Below are 18205 nucleotides of genomic sequence, written 5' to 3'. Positions count from 1 at the left end.
AAAGTCTCCTAATTCTCTCCAAGAAAAGGGACATATGTTTCCTAAAGGGAGGACCTAAAATAAATAGATATTTTTTTTTCCTTGATATTCTGTTCGTCTTGGTTTGTACTGAAGTGTTAAACAATTTGGAATGGAAAATTGCTACACATACTTGAAAGCACATCAGAGGTAAAAAGTGGACAGGTGAAGAGCATCATTCCGGTGGGGCAGCTGGGCTCAGCTTTTGTGCTGGCGGCAAGCTCACAACCATTCCACATGGCACTCGAGAGGCTGTGGGCTGTGGACACAGATGTGGGGACAGTGTCTAATCCACAGAGGCCTGTGGAGGTTACCCAATCCAAGTATCATGTCTAAGAAACCAGTAGATTGGTGGCTTCAGGACACTTGAACAAACCGCGAGGCAAGTGTTAGGTGAGTTTTAGATTCACTTGTTCCTGACATCCACCGTGGCTGAGCCAGACCTGGACTTAGCTCACCATTGCTCACAGCACTCAGTGGTGCGGTGACAGCCGAGGACGCCTCAGGAGTTGCCGTGTCTGCCACGCAGCCCTGGGTCGGGCACTCTCTCCAGTCGTCCTGTGTCTCCTGGCAGCTCTGGGAGGCCCCTGGGTGCGGCATGGATCCCTGGAGCTGCCGTGCTTCCGAAGGCAGCTTTCCTTCCTTCCTTCCTTCCTTCCTTCCTTCCTATCTCTCTGTCTCTCTCTCTCCTCTCTCTGTCTGTCTCTCTTCCTTTCTTTTCTTTTTTGAGACGGAGTCTCGCTCTGTTCCCCAGACGAGTGCAGTGGCACAATCTCGCCTCACTGCAAGCTCCGCCTGCCAGGTTCACACCACTCTCCTGCCTCAGCCTCTCGAGTAGCTGGGACTACAGGCGCCCGCCACCACACCCGGCTAATTTTTTGTATTTTTAGTAGAGACGAGGTTTCACCGTGTTAGCCAGGATGGTCTCCATCTCCTGACCTTGTGATCCGCCCGCCTCGGCCTCCCAAAGTGCTGGGATTACAGGTGTGAGCCACCACGCCTGGCCTGAAGGCAGCTTTTCTAATAGCTGGGAGAGGGCGAGGGCTTTCATGAAGGATGGTTGTGTGTGAGTTATCTTAACCCTGGGGTAATTATTCAGACCATGTATAATCTGACTTACCTGTTTTTTAAGATCTTCTAAAGGGTTCATAAAGAAAACCTGTTGCAGGCCAGGCGCAGTGGCTCATGCCTGTAAGCCCAGCAGTTTGGGAGGCCGAGGTGGGCGGATCACGGGGTCAGGAGATTGAGACCATCCTGGCTAACACAGTGAAACCTTGTCTCTACTAAAAAATACAAAAAATTAGCCAGGTGTGGTGGTGGGTACCTGTAGTCCCAGCTACTCAGGAGGCTGAGGCAGGAGAATGGCGTGAACCCGGGAGGTGGAGCTTGCAGTGAGCCGAGACTGTGCCACTGCACTCCAGCCTGGGCGACAGAGCGAGACTCCGCCTCAAAAAAAAAAAAAGAAAAAAATAAAAGAAAACCTGTTGCGAAAGAGCTACCTTGTGCCTCCCTCAGAGACCACACTGCCCTGCCAGCTCCTGGAGAGAAGCAGAGTGTGCAGCCTTGGCATCTCTTATCTTTCCGTGGGGCACTGGTTGTCCTGGCTGCCCACTGTGCAACCTTGAAATGTTTTTGGTCCATTTAGCAATGCCCTCCAAGGCAGGCACACTGCACCGTGGTCTAGGACACAAGCAGGGGCCAGCAAACGTTTCCTGTGCAGGGCTGGCAGTGAATATGTGAGGCTTTGCAGCCACGTGCAGTCCCTGTCACAGATTCTTCCCCTAACCTTTAAAAATGTAGAAACCTTGGACGGGCGCGGTGGCTCACGCCTGTAATCCCAGCACTTTGGGAGGCCGAGGTGAGCGGATCACGAGGTCAGGAGATGGAGACCATCCTGGATAACACGGTGAAACCCCGTCTCTACTAAAAATACAAAAAAATTAGCCAGGCGTGGTGGCAGGCGCCTGTAGTCCCAGCTTCTCGGGAGGCTGAGGCGGGAGAATGGCGTGAACCCGGGAGGCGGAGCTTGCAGTGAGCCGAGATTGCGCCACTGCATTCCAGCCTGGGCGACAGAGCGAGACTCTGTCTCAAAAAAAAGAAGAAAAAAAATGTAGAAACCACTCTTAGCTGTCAGGCCCTAAAGAACAGGCGGGCAACAAGGAGGCTTTGTGGAGGTGCCCAGTAAACACCAGCTGGGAGGGCGCGTGGCTGGGCACCTGGGCTTTACCATCACGTGTGAACCTTTGTGTGTACATGTTCCCCTGTGCACACATGGGTGCCTGCATCACCTGTGTGCACGTGACTCGGTGGTGGCTCACGGGTGTCATCACCATTGCCTGCTGACCGGCGGTCGGGGCCGGGAGCTCTACTGGCACGGTGCTGGCCCTCCTGCTCCTCTCTGAGTTAACGGCTGCCTCTTTCTCCTGGACAGGGATGGGATCCCCCCATACAGGATCCGTAAGCAGTACCGCAGGGAGATGCAGGAGAGCGTGCAGGTCAACGGGCGGGTGCCCCTGCCTCACATTCCTGTAAGTACCGGCTCTGCGGCCCTCAGCCCATCGTCCTCCCCACTCACCGTGGGCCTGGTGAACTGGTCCGCGGGAAAGGCGCTCGCCTGGCCTCCCGTGAGCCAGGCTTACCTCTAGGCGTAAGCGTGTGATCCTAGCAACATCTGCAAGTGGCCAGTCCCTGAGGGCGGCAGGGGACATCAAGTCTCAGGCAGCATTTAGGGCCCAGAGGGAGCTGTTCATTCAGAAGAGCCCCCACGCCCCAAGGCCACACCCTCCCTGGTGGCAAGAAGTGTCTTGCCTTGTGAAGGTGGATGCTTCTCCTCAAGAGGGGGAGCTCTGAGCCTTTCTCATGACTCAGAGCCCAGGCCTGGCCCCTGCACAGCCCTTGGGGAAAACTTGGTGTTTTTGTGGCTGAACAGTGGTCATCTTCAGGTGAACGTCTTGATTTTAAAGCTGCCTCGGCTTTCGCTGTTGCATAGAATAATGGCACCTTTGCCCAGTCTCGGGCATGGGGGCTTGGCTGGGCAGCAGGTCATGGAGCTGAGTGCCGGCTGGAGCCCAGCACAGCCTGACTCCATCTACAGAACACTCCTGCGTTGATGAATGGATTAATGATCTTTCCTTATTTTAATGGGTTGACTTTGAACAGGAAAGATGTTACGGGAAGATGAGAAAAGCGTTTTCTTGTGTTTTTTTGAGATTGGAGTTTTGCTGTCACTGCAAGGTCTGCCTCCTGGGTTCACGTCATTCTCCTGCCTCAGCCTCCCGAGTAGCTGGGACTACAGGCGCCGCCACCATGCCCGGCTAATTTTTTGTATTTTTAGTAGAGATGGGGTTTCATCGTATTAGCCAGGATGGTCTTGATCTCCTGACCTCGTGATCCGCCCGTCTTGGCCTCCCAAAGTGCTGGGATTACAGGTGTGAGCCACTGCGCAACCCACTGTTAGCCGCGGTGTCTGAGGTTGACCCACGTGACCATCTGAGTGTCTGTGGAGGGAAGTAGGCATTTTAAGAGCATTGACACAGTCTTGGTCAGGATTTCTCAGCCTTTTAGCTTTTCTGCAGACATCAGTTTCCAAGTCAGGAATTTCTTTATGGTTGAAAAGAAAGGATGTTGGTTTGTTCTCACTTCTGTGAAGATGCCAGCCAACCCTTGACTCAGGTTTGGCTAAAACTAGGCGCTGATGGTGTCTACTTAACTGGCTGACACTGTAGACTGTGTGTGGGTGCATGCATGGGTGCGTGCGTGTGCTGCGGAAGATCTGGGGCCCTGCCTGCCAGGCATGGCCCAAAGCTATAATGAGGTCACAGCCCAAGTCGAGGGCTCCTGCACAGCCACCGGCCTCTGATTTTCAAGTCATGGGTCCTGAACGTCAAGAACCCGCGGAGCCGCTGGGACAAAGGAGGCCCGAGGACAAGACAGCTGAGCAACCACAGGCCCGGGCCGGCCCCTTGTGCCCATGAGGACGGGGCTTGAGTGGCCTGAGGCCTGCGGGAGGCTTCTGTCCACAGGGGTGCCCTGATTTTGGGGTGCTGGTCAGAGTCATTGTGTGTAGAAAGTGCACGCCACAGACTCTGGATGAGGGGGCGTCAGGCAGACACCTCCCCTCAGAAGGGCCAGGAAGGACAAAAGCTGAGGAGTGCGTTGGTGCCTGGAACGTGGACCTGGAAGGACCTCTCAGGATGCAACACAGAGAAAAGAGGAGGCCGATGGCGAGTCCCTGGTGTCGCCGTCAGAACCGAGGGAAGCACGGAGCCCTCAGGTCCTGGAGGGTCACCGAGGGAAGCACGGAGCCCTCAGGTCCTGGAGGGTCACATTTGAGTCTCCAGGAAGATGAAAGCCAACAGAGGTGGCAGGCACAGGGCAGGAGCAGGCCCTGCTGCGTTCCGCACCCCCAGAGGGCCCTTGTGTGGTGGGGTGGGGGCCGCAGTGTGTGTTTCTATGTGAACCGTCTGCAGCAAACAACCTCATCGGAGGCTCTGTAGGAACCTGCATCAGGTCCGTGTGGCCTGTCAGGCGGGGCTGTGGTTGGAACCTTCAATGGGAGGTCTCTCAGCCAGAGGCCCAAGTGAGAAACCCACATCACGGGCACAGCTGCCTGGGGCCTGCTCACTGCTGCTACTGGGAAACTGGACCCGAGGATGGTGGTGAGCAGAGGCGGGGGTAGGCCCAGGAAGCCGATGGGCTAGCAGGACGTGCCCTGGCTGCACCGCCCGCTTCTGCTCTGTTGAGGGCCTTGGTTTTGCAAAAGCTATGCCGTTTCTCTGGTGGGTCCATGGCTCTGCAGCAGGGACGGCAGGAGGGGAGCAACTAAGATGCTCATAGGAGCAGAACCCTGTTGTGGCTGCGCCCACGGAGGCCCAGGCCGCGTGTACCGTGTGCGACTCTAACACCTGACCATCAGAGTTGGAGCAGGTTCATCCCGAAAATCCCCCTGACCCCACTGTCCATGGAAAAATTGTCTTCTACAAAACTGGTCCCTGGTGCCAAAAGGTTGGGGGCCGTGGCTTTACAGCATCTGGTCCCAGAATCCCTCCCCTGCGGGAAGGGGCCTCTTCATCTTTAGCCTTTGCAATTACTTGGAAGTTTCACGTTTTCATTTACTTGGCTTTTTCCTTTATGATATTTTTTTCTGTTCCTCTAAAGCTGGAGAAGGTGCCATTCTGATGACTCTGACAGTTTTGCTGTTCTCAGAACCGTGGTGATGCAGCCTTCAGGGCCACCTGGAGTCTTTATGGAGCTTGCGTGGCAGCCTGAGTGCTTCTGTTGGCCCCTCAGCCATGCTCCTCTCTGGGCCTGATGATGGGCTTTTCGTCCTGCTCTTGGTCTCTGTGGTGCTGACTGTTTGGACCATGAGCGCTCCTGTCTGTGCCTCTGGCTGTCTGCAGACACAGCAGCCGTGGTCCCTGCAGTACTGGCAGCTCCCAGTCCTGTGTGTGCCACTCCCACATCTGCGCCTTGCCCAGCACTGGGCACGGAAAAGCCAGCATGGCCCCCCAGCCACCCAGCCTCCAGGCCCCGGGTGCAGCGGGAAAGGGCGGCTTGTTAGTTCCTTGCCATCTGTGTGGACGCCCTGCTGTCCACACACCCGGACATACCGGCCCACATCCCTGCTGGTGCCAGCCCCAGCCTTCCTCATCATCTTCTAGAAGCACTGGACGCTCCTCCTTGGCTCCAGGACAGACCCCTTCCTGGCGCTGGGCACAGCCCAGACTCCAGCAGTGACTTTTCCCAGCTCTGAGGCATCACCCAGTGTCCTGGGCGTGCCCTTGGCCCCTTCATACTCCGTGTTGGTTGAAGTGAAGCCTGTGGCTCCAGGGCCAGCCTGTCTCTGAGCCCCATCTACTATGGAGCATGTGAGCCCGGAGGAGGCCTTTTGTGTGGCTTTTGTGTCCAGTCTCACTCCATCCTTCTGAGGTGAGACTGTTTAGGTGGTGTTTCTACTCTCATTGTGTGGACGAGAAACTGGGGTGCACAGAGCCCACGGCAGGAGGTCACGAAGGCCACACACACGGAGGGTCCCACCTCCCATCTACCACCCTGCTTGCTTGTCACAGGGGAGCTGTCCCTGGCTGCATCCCTCCGTGGCTTAGACACTGGCGGCCTGGATTTTAAAACATGTTTTGCCATGAAGAATGTTATTGGAGCAGCTGGCAAAATCGGAATAAGATCTGCCACATGATGTGATTGTATCAGGGTCAGTTTTTTTAACCATCCATATTTGTGCTGTGGTTAGGTATGAGAGCGACCTTGCTTTTGTTAAATACACTCTAACTGGTTCAGAAAAGTGAGTGTGCCTGTATGTGTGCATGTGTGTGTGCGTGTGTGGGCGTGTGTGTGTACGCATGTGCCTGCCGGTGAGGGGATGATAAAGCAGTTATGGCAGAATATGAGCCCTTGGGGAATCTGGGTGAAGGTGGATGGGAATTCCTTGTTCTATTTTTGCAGCTGTTTTGAAGTTTGAAATTTAAAATGAAGTACCCTCGAAAGTTACACAGGGCCAGGCGTGGTGGCTCACACCGGTAATCCCAGCGCTTTGGGAGGCTGAGGCGGGCGGATCACGAGGTCAGGAGATTGAGACCATCCTGGGTAACATGGTGAAACCCCGTCTCTACTAAAAATACAAAAAAATTAGCCGGGCATGGTGGCACGTGCCTGTAGTCCCAGCCACTCAGGAGGCTGAGGCAGGAGAATGGCGTGAACCCGGGAGGTGGAGCTTGCAGTGAGCCAAAATCGCACCACTGCACTCCAGCCTGGGCAACAGAGTAAGACTCTGTCTCAAAAACAAGAACAAAAAAACAAAAACAAACAAAAAGCTGTACGGTATATTACTATAAAATACGTTGCAGATGTATTGTTATTATTTTGAGACGGGGTCTCACTCTCTCACCCAGGTTGCAGGGCAGTGGTGTGATCTCAGCTCACTGCAGCCTTGATCTCCCAGGACTTATGTGATCCGATCCTCCCACCTCAGCCTCCCAAGTAGTCGGGACCACAGGTGCCACCACACCTGGCTAATTAAAAAAAAATTTTTTTTGTAGAGATGAGGTCTCACTTTGTTGGCCAGACTGGTCTCTTAATTTCTGGGTTCAAGTAATCTGCTTGCCTCTACTTCCCAAAATGCTGTGACTATAGGCGTGAGCCACCACCTGGCCTTGACATTCTTTTAAAAAGGAAAGCCTACCTTTCCCAGACCTCCCCTGTCTTCCACATCCTGTGCATCCTTCCCTGCTGTGGGGCCTCGGGGGTCTTCTGCTCACACCTTCTGCAGGCGTCTCCTCGAGTGTTTCTCTGAAGTGGGTGGGGAGCGCCAGCTGCGTGTCCTGAAGCTGCCCTGCTCAGGCCTCTTGATCTGGTAGTCAGGAGACACTGGAAAGAAGCAGCCCTGTCTCCTGGGTCCGTGGGGAATGAAGGACAGACTGGCCGGACAGAAAAAGGGGGGCCGTGAGGAAGTTGATTCCCAACTGAAAGGAGGAAAAAGTAAACTCTTGCTTTAAAGTACAACAAAGGCTGGGCCCGGTGGCTCACACCTGTAATCCCGGCAATTTGGGAGGCCGAGGTGGGCGGATCACCTGAGGTCAGGAGTTCGAGACCAGCCTGGCCAACATGACGAAACCCCATCCTTACTAAGAATACAAAAATTAGCCAGGCGTGGTGGCGGGCACCTGTAGTCCCAGCTACTTGGGAGACCGAGGCAGGAGAATCGCTTGAACCGGGAAGCAGAGGTTGCAGTGAGCCAAGATCACGCCAGTGCACTCCAGCCTGGGCGGCAGAGCAAGAGTTTGTCTCAAAAAAATAAAATACAACATAGATGGCACACGCTCTTTCCCTTCACAAAGAAATGTTTAGCCAGTGACCTTTCAACCCCGTGCCTCACAGTCCTGTCCCTCACAGCGCACGTACCGGGTGCCAAAGGAGGTCCGCGTGGAGCCTCAGAAGTTCGCGGAGGAGCTCATCCACCGCCTGGAGGCTGTGCAGCGCACGCGGGAGGCCGAGGAGAAGCTAGAGGAGCGGTTGAAGCGCGTGCGCATGGTGAGTGGGCCGCGTCGGTGTCACACTCCGCGTCGGTGTCGTGCTGTTTTCTTCCAGCTGGGATGTCCTGATGTTCAGGACAGCTTTGGCCCCGATTCTTCGTGGGGATGCCCAGGGCTGGCTGAGGCCTGCTGACCCATGAGGCCTCCCGGCTGAATCCCCCGTGCCCCTTTCTCTGCAGCGGAGCCCCAGCTCAAGATGGGATGTCCCAGTGGCCGCATCCCACCCTCAGAGGCCCAGAGACACACCTCGGTCACCCGCATTGAAGGGGCCGGGGATGACACAACTGCCTGCTGTGCCTGGTCCTTTGTGGGTGGCAGGGCCACAAGCTGAGGCTGCAGCAGGTGATCTCAACTTCTTCACCCCATGTGGCTGGCAAAGTGAGATGAGCATGCGCAGAGCAGGAAGGGCTAGTGGCATGCAGGAGTTTTTTCTACATGCAGTCGGGGGCTGTGATGCCTGAGCCTTTCTGCCACCTCCTGGTGACTCTTGGTTCCTTGAGGCCATGGTGCACGGCCCTCTAGGCACTTGTGTTGTACTCTTTGCTTAGTTCAGCTAAAGACAGGTCCCTTTCACATGGCCATGAAAAATTAGGCTCACAGACAATTTGAAGGGTGAGAAAGACAGAGTTTATTGGGTGAAAAGGTAAAACGGGAAACGGGCGGGCACAGTGTCTCATACCTGTAATCCCAGCATTTTGGGAGGCTGAGACGGGCGGATCACCTGAGGTCAGGAGTTCGAGACCAGCCTGGCCAAAATGGTGAAACCCCATCTCTAATGAAAAATACAAAAATTAGCCAGGTGTGGTGGCGGGCGCCTGTAATCCCGACTACTCAGGAGGCTGAGGCTGGAGAATCGCTTGAACCCAGGAGGCAGAGGCTTCAGTGTGCCGAGATTGCGCCACTGCACTCCAGCCTGGGTGACAAGAGTGAAACTCTACCTCAAAAAAAAAAAATCACTTCCCGCAAAGCCAGAGTTCTCCTAGTATGCTTCCTGCCTCGCAGATTGAATCTCAGGTTCCGCTTAGGAAGAGGCGGGGCCCGGCTCCTCCCCGCTGCAAATGGTGCAGACTTGTGTGGCTCCACCCCAATGTGCGCTCCTCCCAGTGCGCAGGCAGGCTGGAGTTTCTCTGGAGACCCGTTCCCACATGGTTGTCTCACTTGCAGGGCTGCTTGTGCTGGCGGGGCGGGCAGTGCACACCTGTGACCCCAACACTGTGGGAGGCTGAGGCGAGTGAAGCACTTGAGCAGAGGAGTTTGAGCCCAGCCTGGGCAACGTCCTGTCTCTAGAAAAAATGTCAAAATTAGCTAGGCGTGGCGGCATGCACCTGTGGTCCCAGGTATTCAGGAAGCTGAGGTGGGAGGATCACTTGAGCCCAGGAGGTCAAGGCTACAGTGAGCCGAGGCTGTGCCACTGCACTCCAGCCTGGGTGACAAAAAAAAAATGCCTTTGCCTTTCTCTTAGCCAGATTAATTCCTATGGGAGGTCAATGGGCACCATCGAGTCGGGGGATGGTCCTTCATTCTCCTTTCAATGTTCGTGAATATGAATACTTAGAAAATGTATACACTTCTGAGCGTTTCCATTCACCTGATCCTTGACGTAAAATGCAGACCTTCAGCTCTCCTCAGACCACAGGAGGTCTCCTTGGTACACCCACTCTTTCACCCACAAGCCAGGTGAGCTGTGCCCTGAAGCCTGGAGATGCCACCGTGAGGGTGAACACAGGGTGCCGCTGGTGGTGCCCATCAGGGAAACCGTGCGTCGGGCACTCCATTGAGATGGCAGGCAGACCTTACGTAGCTCGTTGAGCAGCTGGATTCATGGCGGGGACCACGTGTGGTCGCTGCAGATGGTGGAGCTCTCCATGAAGGGGTTTGTGTGAAAATGTCTCACACACACACGTCGATTTTTTTTATCCTCAGTAAATTGTTTGCCACCATGTGGAGCTGCATCCTCTCGTCTCCCCTGGCCGTTGGTCTGAGGGTGACCCTCATCTGGGTAGGGCACAGGTGTGTGTGGTGCCAGCTCCAGGGCTCTGCAGGTGCCGAGTTCACCTTCTCCACAGTCCCCCAAGGAAAGCACTCAGGGAATTTGTCCTCCAAGATCGGGAACCTAGCCCGGGCCACAGAGCTGGCAGGAGCAGCATCAGTGCCACGTGGTTCCTGTGGCGGTGAGAGTGAGGCCTCGCCTTGCAGACCTGGTGGTCACTGGAGCGGCTCCCTTGCTTCCTGGGGTGGCCCTGAGGAGGCTGGCTGTGCGCACCTGAGTGCGCAGAAAGCACAGTGGCTTTCTGTGGCGGCCCTGGGGTGGCTGGCTGTGCCCACGTGAGGCCAGCGGCATTGGGGCCTGCCTGGGAGCCTTACTGGGCTGTTGTCTGAAAACCAGACGTTGGGAACAGAGTTCCCACAGGTCAGCAGGCCACATCCGGGCCCAGGGGCTGTGATGTCAGCCTCATCATTTGGGTGGCAGGTGAAGGTTAGCAGCCCTTAAACAAACATGCTCACAAAAGAAACGTAGGAAAGGAAGCCTTTGCTGTTTTGCTGCCGTGTTGGCTGCTGTCATTTTCTGCGGAAGCCTTTGCTGTTTTGTTGTTGTGTCGGTCGCTGGCCGCTGTAATTTTCTGTGGAAGCCTTTGCTGTCATGTTGGGCCTCTGTAATTTTCTGCTGATCTTTGCCCCTTGATCCATTCGCAGTATGTGCTTCTAGTAGGGCAGGTTCACATTTTGAGTGAGACATTTTTTTAAAAAAATATTTTTGTAAAGATGGAATCTTGCTATATTACCCACACTGGTCTTGAACCCATGGCCTCAAGTGATCCTCCTACCTCAGCTTCCCAAAGTGTTGGGATCTCAGGCATGAGTCACCGCCCCCAGCCTTGAGCAAGATATGTTAAAGGCAGGTGTAGCCACAGGTGCTGAGTGTGTGGCTCTCACCTGTGACTCTCAAGGCTTCCCCACCCCATGGAGTCCTGGCTCTGTCCCAGCAACAGGGAGCATGGCAGTGCCCACAGGTGTGTGGATCCAGCACCACCACGGCCCAGGAGTGGTGGTCCTTCCCTAAAAGGCATAACTCCAGATTTTTTTTTTTTTTTTTTGGCTTTGTTTTGTTTTTTTTTTTGAGATGGAGTCTCGCTCTGTCACCCAGGCTGGAGAGCAGTGGCGCGATCTCGGCTCACTGCAAGCTCCACCTCCTGGGTTCATGCCATTCTCCTGCCTCAGCCTCCCGAGTAGCTGGGACTACAGGCACGTGCCACCACGCCCGGCTAATTTTTTTGTATTTTTAGTAGAGACGAGGTTTCACCATGTTAGCTGGGATGGTCTCGATTTCCTGACCTCGTGATCCGCCCACCTCGGCCCCCGAAAGTGCTGGGATTACAGGCGTGAGCTCCAGATTTTTTAAATAACCTATTTTCATTGTAAAATTTGGGAAATTAAAGCACAAAGAAGAAAACAAAAACCATTAGCTGAGCGGTTAAGTTAATCTGTAACATTTCACAGCCCCATGATGGAATTCCTGCCGATGCGGAACTCGGCCGAGGCAGCGAACGGCATCAAAACTCGAAACACTTTTAGTCCCTAGGAAGACCCTCGGTTAAGATTTCTCCCCAGAGTGCCCGGGCCCTTTAGTCCTACAAAACCAAGGAAAGGGAGGCAGCATGGCTGCATCCGCCAGGGGATGCCCACCACCCGCCTGTCCCCCGGCTCTGCCCCAGCGTCCGTCTGTCCTCTTTAGTGCCATATTTCACCCTCAGCCCCAGTGCAGGTGCCCACAGCCAAGCCCACACCAGCTCCGGGGCACGCCTGTTCCAGTTGTGTTTGGATACTTTTGCAGGCGTGAGAGTTTGGTGCTAAATGTTGGGAGGTTTGTTTATATTACAATATAGAGGTAGGCGGGGCACAGTGGCTCACATCTGTAATCCCGACACTTTGAGAGGCCAAGACAGAAGGATCACTTGAGGCCAGGAGTTTAAGAGCAGGCTGGACAACATAGTGAGATTCCCCCTCGCTCCAAAGAAAAAAAAAAGAAAAAGAAAAAATTAATGGGGCATGGTGGCACGCACCTGTAGTCCCAGCTACCTGGGAGGCTGAGGCAGGAGGATCACTTGACCCCTGGAGGTTGAGGCTGCCTTGAGCTATGATGGCACCACTGCGATCAGCTGCGGTGGCTCACACCTGTAATCCTAGTACTTTGGGAGGCCAAGGTGGGTGGATCACCTGAGGTCAGGAGTTCGAGACCAGCCTGGCAAACAGGGTGAAACCCAGTCTCTACTAAAAATACAAAAAAATTCGCTGGGCATTGTGGTGGGTGCCTGTAATCTCAGCTACCAGGGAGGCTGAGGCAGGAGAATTACTTGAACCCAGGAGGCGGAGATTGCAGTGAGCCAACATTGCGTCATTGCGCTACAGCCTGGGACACAAGAGTGAAACTCCGTCTCAAAAAAAATAAAAATAAAAATAGGCCGGGCACGGTAGCTCACGCCTGTAATCCCAGCACTTTGGGAGGCCGAGGCGGGTGGATCATGAGGTCAGGAGTTTGAGACCAGCCTGGCTAACATAGTGAAACCCTGTCTCTACTAAAAATACAAAAATTAGCTGAGTGGGGTGGCGCACACCTGTAGTCCCAGCTACTTGGGAGGCTGAAGGAGGAGAATCGCTTGAACCCGGGAGGCAGAGGTTGCAGTGAGCCGAGATGGCACCATTGCACTCCAGCCTGGGTAACAGAGCAAGACTCTGTCTCAAAAATATATATATATATACAGGCCAAGGCAGGCAGATTGCTTGAGCTCAGGCATTCGAGACCAGCCTGGCCAATATGGTGAGAATCACATCTGTCCCCAAAATACAAAAAAATTAGCCGAGCGTGGTGGCACACGGTTGTGGTCTCCGCTGTTCTGGAGGCTGAGGTGGGAGGATCGCTTGAGCCCAGGAGGCGGAGGCTGCAGTGAGCTGAGATCATACCACTCTTCTCCAGCCTGGGCAACAGAGCAAGAACTTGTCTCAAAAAAAGAATAAAACTAAACTAAATCTGTGCAGAGCTCCGCCCACAGCCAACACATACGCTGCATTCCTTGAGGCCCTGCTGTCTCCGCTCCTTCTGTCTATGCCCCATCCTGCCTCTCCATCCTCAGGGACAGGACCGGTGGGGAGGGGCCCCCAGCCACCCTGGGCTGGGACGGCATCTGCTGGGGCTGCTGGGCCAGGCCTGATGCTTTTTGTTTTCCCCAAGTGTGCAGCTGGTGCTGAGAGGTGATGGTGCTGCTTGTCCCCACACAGGAGGAGGAAGGTGAGGACGGCGATCCATCCTCAGGGCCCCCGGGGCCGTGTCACAAGCTGCCTCCCGCCCCCGCTTGGCACCACTTCCCGCCCCGCTGTGTGGACGTGGGCTGTGCTGGGCTCCGGGATGCACACGAGGAGAACCCTGAGAGCATCCTGGACGAGCACGTGCAGCGTGTGCTGAGGACACCTGGCCGCCAGTCACCTGGGCCTGGCCACCGCTCCCCGGACAGTGGGCACGTGGCCAAGATGCCAGTGGCACTGGGGGGTGCCGCCTCGGGGCACGGGAAGCACGCACCCAAGTCAGGGGTGAAGCTGGACGCGGCCGGCCTGCACCACCACCGACACGTCCACCACCACGTCCACCACAGCACAGGCCGGCCCAAGGAGCAGGTGGAGGCCGAGGCCACCCGCAGGGCCCAGAGCAGCTTCGCCTGGGGCCCAGAACCACACAGCCATGGGGCAAAGTCCCGAGGCTACTCAGAGAGTGTGGGCGCTGCCCCCAACGCCAGTGATGGCCTGGCCCACAGGTGAGCGTGCGCCTGTCAGCGAGGAGGGGGCTCGGGGTGAGGCTGTGTCCCTGCAGAAGGCCAGAACCTCCTCGTAAAACTCAGGAAACCCAGGACCACCAGCAACAGGCAGGAGGCCCCTCTGCTGGTGGGAGTGGACTGGGCCCTGGGTCAGGGGAGTCCACACCGTGACCTCAGGTGGGAGATGAAGGTTAGTCTTCAGGGGGTGAGCAGTGACCACCCGTGTGTTTAGAGAGGAAACCAACCCCCAGATAGCACCAGGACAGCGGGCGGGGGGCGGCGGGCGGGGGACGGCGGGCGGGGGACGGCGGGCGGGGGACGGCGGGCGGGGACGGCGGGCGGGGGACGGCGGGCGGGGGACGGCGGGCAGGAGGCAGCGAGCGGGGGACGGCGGGCGGGGGGCGGCGGGCGGGGGGGCGGCGGGCGGGGGGGCGGCGGGCGGGGGTACAGCGAGCGGGGACAGCGGGCGGCGGCTGCACTGTGGGAGCCTTACACAGGCCGGGAGGGGCCTCGCAGACGAGGAAGGGACACAGCCTTGGCCACGGGAGGCCAGGGCGACTCGCAGCTCTTGCTCTTGCCCTTGTAGTGGGAAGGCGGGCGTGGCATGCAAAAGAAATGCCAAGAAGGCTGAGTCGGGGAAGAGCGCTAGCACCGAGGTGCCAGGCGCCTCGGAAGACGCGGAGAAGAACCAGAAAATCATGCAGTGGATCATTGAGGGGGAGAAAGAGATCAGCAGGCACCGCAGGACCGGCCACGGGTGAGCACCCCGCACGCAGCAGCCTCGTGGGGCCTGCTTTACACCCCTGGGCTCCGCACAGTCTCGGTGTGTGGGCGAGTGTCGCCTGTGACACCTCACACTTCCCCTGTCGCTGTGGCACCCTCCTGGGCACCCTCCAGCAGGCTCCCTGGGCCCCACGTCTCCAGGAGGAAAACCTCATGTCCTCAGAGAGAGGCTGTCCCTGAAGCCCCGAGCAGGAGGGAAGCCAACATGGCTGTCACCCCGCAGGCAGCACAGATGCTCTCGGGAGGTCATTTCCAGTCTGACCCCCACATGAGAACAACCTAAGTCACCTGGGAAGGCCCCCGCTGACCGTCACTCCCGAGGTGCCCACGGAGAAGCCTTCTGTGCTCACACCCGGCCGTCCTGCCGAGGGCTGGGGAAGGCTCTTGTGTAGCCTGAGCACTTCTCTCTTCCCAGAAGGGCAGAGGCCTCGTGTGGTGTGGAGCAAGGCCCCGGTGCCACAGGTCCAGCTCCTGCCGCTGCCCGCTGGGCCGGTCTTGGTGTTGCCCCTGCTCGCCCCCTGGGCCTGCAGTCGTGCCCAGAACCCAGCAGGAGGGCCAGGGGCCCCACAGAGGTGGTACCCCCCACCTTCCCGTCGTGGTCAGAGGCAGGTCAGCTGGGAAGTGTTGGCCCTGGTGGGTGGGTGGCCCCAGCTTCCTCAGTCTTAGGTCCTGATCTGCCACCCACACAGGCCCTGGCCAGGACACACCTCCCTCCGCATTACTTGGTGAGAACTTGTGAGGCAGCTGAGCGCCTGGGGCGCGGCACTCCTTCCTGTGTTGGAAGCCTGTCCCGCGAGGTTTTGGGGTCCCCATCGGTGCTGACTGGGGTGGGGACGGGCTCATCGTTTTTCTGGGGCTCCCGAGGGAACAGGGGTGCACTGCACCTTGCCTGGCTCATTTTTTGTAGAGAGGGGGTCTCAGCGTGTTGCCCAGGTGGGTCTCAAGCTTTTGGGCTCAAGCGATCCTCCCAGCTTGGCCTCCCAAAATGCTGGGATTACAGGCATGAGCCACCATTCCTGGCCTTCGAGTCTTTTTTTTTTTTTTGAGACGGAGTGTAGCTCTGTCGCCTGGGCTGGAGTGCAGTGGTGCGATCTTGGCTCACTGCAACCTCCACCTCCTGGGTTCAAGCAGTTCTCCTGCCTCAGCCTCCCGAGTAGCTGGGATTACTGGCGTGTGCCACCACGCCCGGCTGATTTTGTATTTTTAGTAGAGACGGGGCAGGGGGTGGTTCCCATGTTAGGCTGATCTCGAACTCCCACCCTTTGGTGATCCGCCTGCCTCGGCCTCCTGGAGTGCTAGGATTACAGGCGTGAGCCACCGTGCCCAGCCGAATCGTTTTTTTAAATAGCTGTATATACTAAATATTGCATGTCCCATATTTTAGGATAAGTATTAATACATTCCACTTTGAGACATATTTGTACTTTTTATTCATTAAGACTTTTTTTTAATTTTTTGAGACAGAGTCTCCTTCTGTCACCCTGGCTGAAGCGCAGTGGTGCAATCACACAGTTCACTGCATCCTCAGCCTCCTGGACTCAAAGCTATCCTCCGGCTTCTAAGATTAGTATATAATTTGTATCCCAGTAAAGCTGTTAAAATGTAAAAAAAAAAAAAGCCTCATCCCAGCACTTTGGGAGGCCGAGGCAGGTGGATCGCTTGAGGTCAGGAGTTCGAGACCAGACTAGCCAACATGACAAAACTCCATCTCTACTAAAAAAATACAAAAAATGAGCCATGTGTGGTGGCGAGTGCCAGTAATTCCAGCTACTCAGGAGGCTGAGGCAGGAGAATCGCTTGAACCTGGGAGGCGGAGATTGCAGTGAGCCGAGATCCAAGGTCGTGCCATTGCACTCCAGCCTGGGTAACAAGAGCAAAACTTTGTCTCAAAAAAAGAAAAAAAAAAGGTCTCCATGAAAGAAATGTTTTTTTTTGAGACGGAGTTGCGCTGTGTTGCCCAGGCTAGAATGCAGTGGTGCAACCTCGGCTCACTGCAACCTCCGCCTCCCGGGTTCAAGCAATTCTCCTGCCTCAGCCTCCCGAGTAGCTGGGATTACAGGCGCGCGCCACCACGCCCAACTAATTTTTGTATTATTAGTAGAGATGGGGTTTCACCATGTTGGCCAGGATGGTCTCGATCTCTTTTTTTTTTTTTTTTGAGACAGAGTCTTGCTCTGTCGCCCAGGCTGGAGTGCAGTGGCCTGATCCCGGCTCACTGCAAGCCTCACCTCCCGGGTTCATGCCATTCTCCTGCCTCAGCCTCTAGAGCACCTGGGACTACAGGCGCCCGCCACCACGCCTGGCTAATTTTTTGTATTTTTTTAGTAGAGGCGGGGTTTCACCATGTTGGCCAGGCTGGTCTTGAACTCCTGACCTCAGGTGATCCACCCACCTTGGCCTCCCAACGTGCTGGGATTACCGCGCCTGGCCACTTTTTTTTTTTTGAGATGGAGTCTCACTCTTGCCTAGGCTGGAGTGCAGTGGTGCAATCTCAGCTCACCGCAACCTCTGCCTCCCAGGTTCAAGTGATTCTCCTGCCTCAGCCTCCCGAGTAACTAGAATTACTGGTATCCACCACCACACTTGGGTAATTTTTTGTATTTTTTGAGTAGAGTCGTGGTTTCACCATGTTGGCCAGGCTGTTCTTGAACTCCTGACCTCAGGCGATCCACCCACCTTGGCCTCCCAGAGTATTGGGATTACAGGCAAATGAGGGATGGTTTTTTGTTGTCTTTTTTTTTCCTGAGAACAGAGCCTTACTCTGTCACCCAGGCTGGAGTGCGGTGGCATGATCCCGGCTCATTGTAACCTCTACTTCCCCAGTTCGAGCCATTCTCCAGCCCCAGCCTCCAGAGTAGCAGGGATTACAGGCGCCCAGCTAATTTTGTATATTTAGTAGAGATGAGGTTTCACCACGTTAGGCTGATCTCGAACTCCCGACCTCTGGTGATCTGCCTGCCTCGGCCTCCCAAAATGCTGGGATTACAGGTGTGAGCCACCGTGCCTGGCCGGGATGTTTTTATTGTGTGGTCTGTGGAGGACGTCCATGTGGCTTGGTGGCCAGGCCCCAGTGCCCCATCCCATCCTATCCCTCAAGGAGGCTGCCCTCGTGAGATGAGTGTAGCCCCACCAGGCCACCTGGCCACGGCCACAACTTGTTCTCTTGTTCCCCAAGGTCTTCGGGGACGAGGAAGCCACAGCCCCATGAGAACTCCAGACCCTTGTCCCTTGAGCGCCCCGGGGCCGTGCACCCCTGGGCCGGCCCTCAGCTCCGGACCTCCGTGCAGCCCTCCCACCTCTTCATCCAAGACCCCACGATGCCACCCCACCCAGCTCCCAACCCCCTAACCCAGCTGGAGGAGGCGCGCCGACGTCTAGAGGAAGAAGAAAAGAGAGCCAGCCGGGCACCCTCCAAGCAGAGGTACGGCCGCATCGTGGGGTGGGGTGGGTCTTGGGGGTTACCACAGCACCACTCCTGGGGCTGAAGCTCCCCAAGGCCTGAGGTCTTCAGGGGAAAAACGGCCCTCTGGGTGTCCCCCAGCCATACTGGGCCCT

General features: G+C 56.2%; 1 protein-coding gene across 8 annotated transcripts in view; it reads left to right on the top strand.

The window, feature by feature from the left end:
* The window catches only part of AXIN1 (axin 1), a 68196-nt gene that overhangs the window by 44148 nt on the left and 5843 nt on the right, over positions 1-18205 (top strand). For 4 of the 8 annotated variants that reach the window (XM_063654730.1, XM_063654728.1, XM_054453620.2 and 1 more), the window contains 5 exons: positions 2450-2546; positions 7924-8061; positions 13338-13867; positions 14454-14624; positions 17826-18071. In XM_063654730.1, coding sequence (XP_063510800.1) covers positions 2450-2546; positions 7924-8061; positions 13338-13867; positions 14454-14624; positions 17826-18071 — 1182 coding nt within the window. The remainder of the gene's footprint in view (positions 1-2449; positions 2547-7923; positions 8062-13337; positions 13868-14453; positions 14625-17825; positions 18072-18205) is intronic. The other 4 variants (XM_063654732.1, XM_063654731.1, XM_063654729.1 and 1 more) reach the window with 1 other exon arrangement.

The sequence above is a fragment of the Pongo pygmaeus genome, chromosome 18 (assembly GCF_028885625.2).
Source record: "Pongo pygmaeus isolate AG05252 chromosome 18, NHGRI_mPonPyg2-v2.0_pri, whole genome shotgun sequence".
In the NCBI taxonomy this organism is placed as follows: domain Eukaryota; kingdom Metazoa; phylum Chordata; class Mammalia; order Primates; family Hominidae; genus Pongo; species Pongo pygmaeus.
Note: the sequence above shows the minus strand (reverse complement) of the source record. Positions and strands in the feature narration are given on the sequence as shown.